This window comes from Parasteatoda tepidariorum, chromosome 1, assembly GCF_982258835.1.
Source record: "Parasteatoda tepidariorum strain Cologne lab strain chromosome 1, Ptep-v5.0, whole genome shotgun sequence".
Taxonomy (NCBI): Eukaryota; Metazoa; Arthropoda; class Arachnida; order Araneae; family Theridiidae; genus Parasteatoda; species Parasteatoda tepidariorum.
Genome location: NC_141755.1, coordinates 64709073 through 64719110, shown reverse-complemented (window position 1 = coordinate 64719110; position 10038 = coordinate 64709073). Strand labels below are relative to the sequence as shown.

At 29.7% G+C, this 10038-nt stretch overlaps 1 protein-coding gene across 1 annotated transcript in view; it reads right to left on the bottom strand.

Moving 5' to 3' along the window:
• Positions 1 to 1687: 1687 nt before the first annotated feature.
• The window catches only part of LOC107444586 (uncharacterized), a 34109-nt gene continuing 25758 nt past the window's right edge, over positions 1688 to 10038 (bottom strand). Inside the window, exons 2-3 of the mRNA XM_016058770.4 lie at positions 8413 to 8529; positions 1688 to 4122 (exon numbers count right to left, since the gene is read on the bottom strand). Of these exons, the coding sequence (XP_015914256.3) occupies positions 2609 to 4122; positions 8413 to 8485 (1587 nt within the window). The 5' untranslated portion in view covers positions 8486 to 8529 and the 3' untranslated portion in view covers positions 1688 to 2608. The remainder of the gene's footprint in view (positions 4123 to 8412; positions 8530 to 10038) is intronic.

Below are 10038 nucleotides of genomic sequence, written 5' to 3'. Positions count from 1 at the left end.
TTTCCTTTGTAGAGTTTCTAAATAAATTCTTAGTTGATATGCATTCTTTTTAGCCAAATATGAGTGAATATTCTACTATTTTATTTATTAATTTTCAGAAAACAGCCATGGTTGAATTTATTTTAACTTTGTGAAGTGACATTTCTTATACATCATAAAAGGCTGTGTCATGTTATGAATCTTTCTCCTATGCCTCTATATTCTTTTTTTCATTAAAATCAATAAATATTAATTGATTACTGAAAGCTTGTTAGCAAAATGTTTATTATTTGGTTTCGAACTCCTCGAACTGGAACGTTTTTATTGCTACTTTCTGTTTTGTTAGCCTAAAACCGCCATACCTCCAAGTGGCATGATTTCAAATATGATCCATTACATCCACCCGGTTTTTGTTTTGTTTTTATCTGTCTCATTAAAAAAAGCAAATATTTAGTTTTCTTTAGTTGCTGTCCTTAGCGGAATAAGTAGTTAAGTTATCAATTGAACGCGGAATTTAATGTTAGAAATCCCTATGAGGGTGCGGAATTAAAATCAAGCAATGACGTATAGACACGTCGAGTGCAGAGCAAATGGTCCTCTCATAAATTATACGAAAAACGAGGAAGGACTATACTTTCATTTAAAAATAACAAACAATTCATTTCTGAAAAAGTTTTAGTTACTTGAAATTAGTTAAAAATTTATCAAAAAATAAATAAATAAAACACATAAGACAAGATACGAGATTAATACGAGACGAAAGCAAAGAAGAGAGAGTTTTTGAATGGAATGTTTTGTATTCTTTTACTCAATTAGGGAATGTCTAGGACTCTACCACGCTAAACAAAGGGCTAGCATTAGCCCTGCTAAATGCTTACGCAATTTCTCCACAAATCAACGCTTGCTGTCAGAGTCGTAGCTTACGTATGTAATTGGTTTCAGAACCTGATCCCCCGTCCTCAATATCACCCCACAATCTAAAATACTTAGCTGTCCTATTAGTAATATTAAGGAAACATAATACTAAATAATATTATTATTGCACTTAAAGGAAATTTTCAAATTTTGATAACCATTAGTAATTGTTTTTCACTCGACGTGTATATACGTCAAAGATTCTGAACTGGCTAATGTCTTATGTTCTGATAATCACGGAACGTAATGGTTAACCTCGAGACTAAATACGCCTCGAGACTAAATACGCCTAACTTATATCGTTTCTTAATTTCAAGAACTCATACGAGAGTAAAAAATTCTGATATGAAGTATTGAGGCATATTACTCGAATTTTTTGATTAGTTTAAGAAAAGTACCCAACTGTGTAGGATCCGTGCCATTAGAAAACATCTAATTTTAGATATTAAAAAAATGGAGAGGTAGAGAAATTGGTGACACTTAAGTTTTCACTTAGATGAAAATCATAACTGTCTTCTGCGCATTTTCATTGATTTAAAAACACGAAACATAAAAGAAATTTTAGCCCGTCTCTTATCTTTGTAGTAGACGCTATTTTCATTCAAGCTAAAAAAGAAGAAGAAGAAAAGAGCCAAAATACTAATCTAGAAGTTGTTTATCATGTTCCGTAACTAACCATGTAATGACAATTGTGATGGACTAATTTCGTCTATCTTAATTAGCAAAACTAATTAGTACGAGAACATATTGCCGCAAGGAAAATTTATTTTGATAAATATATTTTCTGCTCTCAACTCTTTTTTTTTTTTTTTTTTTTTTTTTTTTAGATTTTTGAAATAATAAGTCATTATATTGATAAAAGCAAAATTATAAAGAGAAGGCTTAAAGTTTGATATAAGAAAAATTTAAAAAGTTTTATCACTTTAAAAAGTGTTGCGTTGGTTAACACGTTTTCAAAAACACTTAAAATTTTTACCAATCCTATAACTTAGATCTAATATAAAGAAGGATATTTGTAGCAAGAAAGAGAAAATATTCAAACACTGTTTTGTAAAGAATATTCTAACATTGTTTTGTTGGGAAAATATTCTAAACTGTTTTGAGTAAACAAACAAATTTTACAATGAACAGATTTTTAAGTTTGGAAAATCAGACGACTGATGAAAAATGGAAGCACACAAGGAGAAAAATAATATGAAAGTCTTATTTCCATTTAAAATATTCCATTAGCCTAATTTTTCTCGTTCGTATACTTTTTTTTCAGAATGATTACTATTAAAATTTGAGATGAATTTGTGCACAGCTTCAAACTGAGTTGAAACTGTTATTTAATTCAATTATGAGCTATTCAACTAATTCTGAAACTCACTCTATTCAAGTAACAGTATCTCAAAAGTATATAAAAAGGCCTCAACAACAACTTCAAAAATAGTTCAAATGAAAAAGCATTGCACTTCAGTATCGCTGGTTTTTAGGATTGGCAACAACTCGTGTGTTTGATCATGGTTTTCATGAATCTTTTTTGGGATTCAAGTGTTTTTCAGAATCTCAAGAAGTATTGCGTAATCCTTTGCCAGGAAGGCCATAAATATTGAATGTCTAGTGATCGGACTGAGTTGGAACTGATTCCCCTGAAGGGTCATGATCCAGGTTTTCGAGAATCCACTGAAGGTTCACAAATTCAAAAATTGTTTAAATGAAAAATCATTGCACTTCAGTATCGCTGGAATGTTGGATTGGCAACACCACTAGTTTTCGATCCTGGTTTTCGTGAATCTTTCCTTGGATTCAATTGTTCTTTAGAATCTGTAGAAGTGTTGCGTAATCCTTTGCCAGCAAGGCCATGAATATTAAATGTCTTAAGATCGGACTGAGTTGGGACTGACTCGACTGAAGGGTCACGAGAACTATCTAACTGCAATGCAGTAGAGTCCTCCAATGGCACAATACTGGTATCAAAAGGCTGTATGATTCCTTGATCGACGGTAGGAGTTGTGCTAGCTACTGAGCCTGCGGAAGTTGTTGAGTATATATCAGCTGCCACCGATCCCCGATAATAATCAACATACAAGGAGGTAGGGCGCGGAATTGGAGTTAGAGTATAATCTTCAGGTCGCAAACGAACGTGTGCATTTTTGACGACAGTACCAAACCTTTTTTGAGATTTGCGTAAGCAACAGCATTTAATGCAACACATTAAAAAGCAAAGAACCAGAACAAGTCCAAATGTTATACCTACAGAAATATAAGCAATTGATTCATGTTCGGCAATAGATGTAATAATAGTGGAAGATGTATTCGAAGATTTCGATTTTTCGAACTTCAAATCAATTTTCTCTAACTTCACGACTCGAAAAGTCCTGTTGAGGACATCAACCGTAATATTATGCCTGTCGTCAATATTTGGCAAAAAACGGAGAGTTGGGGTTCGTCCACCAACCGTTAAATTTATATGGAGGTGTGAAAAACATTTGGCATTCGAAACTTCGGGAACGACATCACCAAAACCAAATTTGACCATTAACTTCCCAAGCATCTTCTCGAAATCTACTTTTGACAGCCTAGTGCAATCCTCCGCCCGTAAAACCAGCATCAGCAGCTTTTTGTGCTCGCTTTCTGGTAATACATCGGTGTTTGTAGATTCGTTGTAGAGAGATGACATGGAATGAGAGGACAGACTTGTGTGAGGCAAGAAATGGCTCTGCGTTTCTAGATGAATTGGAAACGGTAAAGACGGCGAAGCGACTAGTAGAGACATTAAGGGTGTATGAAACTGTTTGTATGGCACTGATCCCGAAATAGCATGAATTTCAGTATTGGAAGATGGTGTTTCTTTCATGCCATTCACAACGGACGATAATTTTCCTTTCTGTTTTTCTATAATTGCCATCGATCTGAAAGAATTTTCTCCGAATAATGCACTTTTTGAAGAATATTCTTGAAATTTGGAAGAATAACTAGACGTGCTAATTGGAATGGGAGAAGTACTGTATCTCTCAACGGGCATGGATGAAAAGACATTTATTGAAGACATCAGTTGAGTATCTGAAAAAGACGAGGTATTGGATTGAACATTTAGATCAGGGAGCATCAAAATAGAATTGCCTTCAAGAGCACCGGTCGATCTGGAAGAAGAATTGGCAAGATTCCATTCCTCTTCGGAAGTTTCAGTGGTTGAAGGAACATCACTATTCATAGAACTTAAAAGCACCGGAGAAATAATGGCTCCTACAAAAATAAACAATATGTATTAGAAAATTAATAAATTTTTAAAATATCAAAAACATGTTTAGAACTGACTATTCATATACCAAAAAAATATTTACTGCATGGAGAATATAAAAGATTTACAAATGTATTTAGTTTAAGCTTTAATAGTGTTTAATTTATTTCTAGCATTTTAAACTTTTTAAACCATGTCAATCGAATAAAAATTTAGTTTAAAATTACTTTATGAAGCACAATTTTTCATCTTCATCTTTTCAAGTAAGCATTTATACTCTAAAAACAGATTCTACTCTTAAAAAATGGCGAAACTAGATAAATTATATTTTATTGCGTGAAAGATTTTTTGAAAAAAAAGTAATATATTGTCTTGAAGCATGCCAGTTGTAACGTACGAAATATTGCTGCTGTTTCAACCAAAAATAGATTTTCTAAAGCACTTTAAATATTGTTTCATAAATTAATACTTTTACATCAAAATGCCATTTTGTTATCACACGCAATAGTGAATCGTCCTACTCACGTAGCAATCGCAATGTTGGTAGTTTTTCCCATAAATTTATAGCTTAAAATAGTTTAAACAACAAATTTCCTGACGTCTAAACATTCAACCGAAAAGTAATCATAAATTTAATATATCAATAATTTAATCATTATTTTATTTAAAAAAAAAATTTAAATGGAAAATTATTTTGAATAAGTAGGGAATATTTAATGCAAATAATATGGATATCAATAGAATTTACATTTAGTTTAAATTAATATTCTTTTCATCTTTTATAAAGCAATCTAATATTAAATAATTTTATTTTCTTGAACGAGTGTAGAGCACTGTAAGAAATTCCGGATTAAGTAATGATAAAGAGTGCTGAGACCCACGATACCTGTACTTTTTACCGTAAGATTATTTTTACCGGAACATGTGTTACGGAACAAAGCGTCTGATATACAATTATTTTAAAAGTAATAATTACTGTGAAATTACTGAATCACTCTAATTAAATGAATATTACTGCAAAAATTACGGTAAAAATGAGTTTTACGGTAAATTGGAATTTATGGATGATGCACCTAAAGTGCTGGTACTTCATACCGTAATTTGATCCGGATTTTTTTGCAGTGTATTTAATCTTTTTAAAATTAACGATATTTTTTTTAATTGAATGCACAATAAATTATAAATATCTTCAAAAGTTTCATTTACAAGATTTGATGCTTTTATTGAAGTAATACGCGTAGCAATTGATTGGAAAATATCATTTATTCCTAATAAAAAGAAACATCAATCCAATCTTCGTTTTTCTTTCCATACATTTATAGCAGTTACTTTTTTAGCAATAAACACCAAAAACTTTCCTATTTTAAACATTGGCGAATATTTCTTCCATTATAAAGGGAAGAATCCGGATCAATATAGTAAGGGGTGGGTAAAGAGGAAGGCTTGCAATGATGCTCATTTAAAAAATTCACGAATATCGTGCAAACATTGTAATGACTTCGAAACAAGCTTTGATTGGTGCACGATGCGAAGCAAATTCTTATTTAATCCCATCAAATATTAAAATTGTTTTTCGATATTTAATGTTCGGTAATTTACACAAATTTGTTTCGTTTAGTCACGATTTCAAGGAAGAAATGCATGGAGTGTTGGTTATGAAGTTACATTAAATGAAACATTACATAGTATCCCTTAAATAATTTCCATCTCTAAAAAAATCTAAACTTGTGAATAAAATGACTTTGGAGGCTGTGAAGTTTTCATTTCTTTACGAATTATTTATATTACATTTGTAAGGGGACGTTATTATTTTAAACGACTATAGAACGACTCATTTACATTTAAAGACGATTCATACTCAAATCATTCCTCTAAAATTATCAGTTATTAAATGAATGTTGCGCATTCGTTTTCTATTTTTTGAGACATAAAGAACGACTGTTAAATAAATGAATAAAAACGGTCTTAAAGATTTAGTTAATGAACGTGCCCGGAGAAAATAATGAACGGAAAGGGAAGCTCATTTTGAACAGTAAAGAAAAGAATATAATGAATACAAAAGTGATTCTAAAAGTAAAATTCTTTTCGGCTAGCCTAGAAAGAATTCTTAGAATAAAGATATCTGACTTCTTGCTTTAAGGGCCCATATATTACTTATGTTTCAAAAGGAAAACATTAATGAAGTTTAAAATCATTATAAAAACAGGAAATCGTATTCTTTTATCATTGAGATTAGTTTTTTTTATTTTATTAAATTTATTTATTTAGTTGGTCATCTATTTTGCAATAAACACACATAATGATCATATTTCAAACCGGCAAAAAAGTAAAAAATTACATTAAGTAAACATTTATATTGGACAATAATTTAGAATAGTAATAAGTTCTAGAAAAAAAATAGAACCGTTCTATGTATTACATTAATAATAGCTATTGTGTCACGTCATGGCTGAGTTTCGAAAGAAAAACGTGATAATTTATTACTAATTCAAAAAAAAAAAAAAAAATTAAATTTTGTTTGCAAGATTTTACCTGATACTTTTAATATAGATTACTAAAAAAAAGTATAAAATCAAAACCTTATTAATTAACTATTGATTATTAATAACAATTCAGAACTTAATATTTACAGTTTTTCATTTTTTATTTTCTACAAAACCTAATTAATAAAAATTTCAAAAATATCTATATAAAACTTGGGTTGTATTTTCGTTTTATTTATTACATTCTTTTTTTTTAACTTACATGAAAAAAAGGGTTATTTGCCTAGAAATCTCATTCTAAGCATATAATTAACATTTTTTTCCTCGTTTTTTTATTTTTTGAGTGCTGAAATTGATAGATATATCTTTTTTCAGATCGTGAGACTCTTCTTCAAAAAAGGTTGGCCACCCCTGTTTTTGAGACACATATTAAAAACATTTCACCGGTTAATGACTGGAAAAGTGTTCCAGTTACGCACGGTAATAATAATTTTATGCCAGTAAAGCTATCATGACCATAAAAACACAGGTCTGACAGTAAATGTTTCCTTGCAAAGATATGGCAACTGACTGCGAATTAACATCATACTCATAAAAATTATCTTCAGTTCAGACTTTGACGCTGTTTTGAAACTCAGGTGACATATCTCTCGAATCAAGACGGATCATAGAACGAGGCGAAATAATATAGTGCAGCTATCTGTCGTGGAGTGAGAGAGTTGCATATTTATTGTCCGTGGTCACCAACGTGGAGGGAGTGTGTTTGAGAGAGAACTGTAACTTGGCACCGATTGAGTTCGAACCAAGAACTTCTGTGACAGCAACCTTATGGTATAACCTCCATAGAAATGGTAAGGGAGCTGAAAATTTTATATTTTAATCTTATAAGTTAACGGCTAACTCTACTAATTTGTTAAATTGACGGGGACTGGATTTTTTTTCTCTAAGAAGAATAGATTAACGACCAGCATACAAAACGGTATAAGTACCTTTATAAGAAACAAATTCTTATTTAGTGTGAATTTCGTTAATATCACAATTTCTAAGCAACTTTAACAAAAAAACATGCAATAAAACACAGCCTAAATTTTTTCTTCTTCTTGATTTAAAAATATTCGTAGAATAAAGCTTACAACCCTGCATTTTATGATTATGATGATTACCCTGATTTTATGATTATGATGATTACCCTGATTTTATGATTATGGTTTTACAGGAGTGGTTCAAATTTGTCTTTGACCCGCAATTTCTTTACTAATAAATCAAAAGAAGATTATATAAGTATTGCAAAGACTTTAAAGTGAAACGTGGTAATTATTTCTTATTAAACAAGCAGTAATGCGGGGAGTTGCTGTCACTGTTCAAAATGTTACAATAAGAGGAAAATGATGATTCTATTCGTTATCTCGTGATTACTCGTAATGATCATATGTTCAAATCAGAAAATACAGTCAAGACCAATTTCAGGTGAAAACTCCTCTTAAAAAGCAGACATTTATAAAAAACGAAACTTGTCTCAATTAATTTGAGTAGAACTATCGATGTAGAATACATAAAAAAAAAGTATTAGGAACATGTGCTGCAACTACTTTTCTAACTTTTTTTTTTCATCAAAAATAATCTTCTGTTTTGAAATCATTTGAAAATTATCCAATTTAATATTTTAAAATAAATGGAGTGTGTTATTTTTAATTTTTGTTCACAAACGTAATAATAAAATTATAAAGCATCCTTATTAAATGCATATTAAATTAGAAAGTATTAGAGGCATAAAGAAAGCATTGTGTGAAAAATGCAAGAAGTATTACTTACCTAAACTAAAACGGATAAAACTTATGAAAAAAATGAACGTCAGCAGTGTGGACTTGAAAACCGTCAACAGCATTTTTAAACCTGGTAGTCATCACATTTTTGGAAAAGAAAGCAAACCTGTAAAAAAAAGTGGTTTTTTTATCAAATATATTACTCAAAAATGAAATATATTACTTAATTAATTAATTAAAATTAACTATATTACTTAGAAATTTAGAAATTATATTACTGAAAAATTATTTGGTGAATGAAAAATTATGTCCCTGGCTTATATCAAAAATCTTATAAAATATTACTCATCCTTGGTTTAGGATTTATTATTATATTAGAAATATTGAAAAAAGTTCATTAAGATCCTGACTAACATCAACATACAGAGTTGGTAAAATTAAATTGTTTCCAAATTCAAAGGAAAGATCATGGCTTTGTATGGTTTAGCAACAAAATTTTAGTAAAAATTCATTTCATTTAAACATTGCTCAAGATTTAATAAAAAAAATATATACTAAAATACTTCTACAGTATTAATTTATGACCGAAAATTCCAGAAACAGATTGATATTCAAATGTATATATCGTAAATTTAGCGAATAAAATTGTGTTTTGGCGAATGATTTTTTTCAACTAGAAAGAAAAATATATATTTAATTCGATCCTCAAAATTATGTCAAAATGAATTTTTCTGAAGAAATCAGTATGTTTTTATTCGCGTTCATTAATTTTTGGCAGATGCGCTGCATGACCAATTAGAATTAGATCCAAATGATATAAGCGTGAAACAAGCTACAATAAATTAGTTTTCCCTGGAGAATAAATTTATCATATATATATAGGTATATATATCATATAATTTATCATATATATATATATATATATATATATATATTATTTGTGAGAAGGCGCCTTAAAACTTTAAGAAAACAGTCATAAGAATTTTTAAAGAGAGAACATATTCTTTTCAAAAGCCTTTATAATTATTGTCTTGTCATCGGCAATTTGACATTTTAGGCGCCGACCATTTCCGACAAGCTGTCAGATTCATCGAGACTTTATTTCACTGTCAAGATGAACTGAAGGGAGGAAAAAAGAGGAAAAAAAAGTTTTATTATTTCGTTAAAAGCTATTGCTTTACTTTGCAATAAGTTGCAAAAGTTAAATTTATGTAACTTCATAATCTCGGAGAAAATTGGACAATCACAAAAAAAGAAAGATGAAAAAGAGTAAAAAGAAAACAGGAGCTTAAATTTTAAAAATAGAATTGACTCTCAACATATGTTTAATTTGCGATGAATCAAATTGATTTACTTTCATATCCTTTGTTAATATAATGCATATATATTTTTACTATACATTGTTACACTGTTATTTTCACAGTTTATTTGTATTAGGCTCTAAATAAACCCATATGTGATACACATATTTCTCATAATAGATATGGTTGAGTAAAAAAAAATTGGTTCAGATGCACAGAGAAAAAAAGTTCTGGTAAAAATACCTTACAATATGACAATAACATTTCGAATTTCAAAAAAAGAAAGTAAAAACATAAATTTAGTTATCAAAACTAAATTTCTGGTAGTGTTGGTAGTCAATATAAATTTTACCATATTCTGAACATGCTGATGC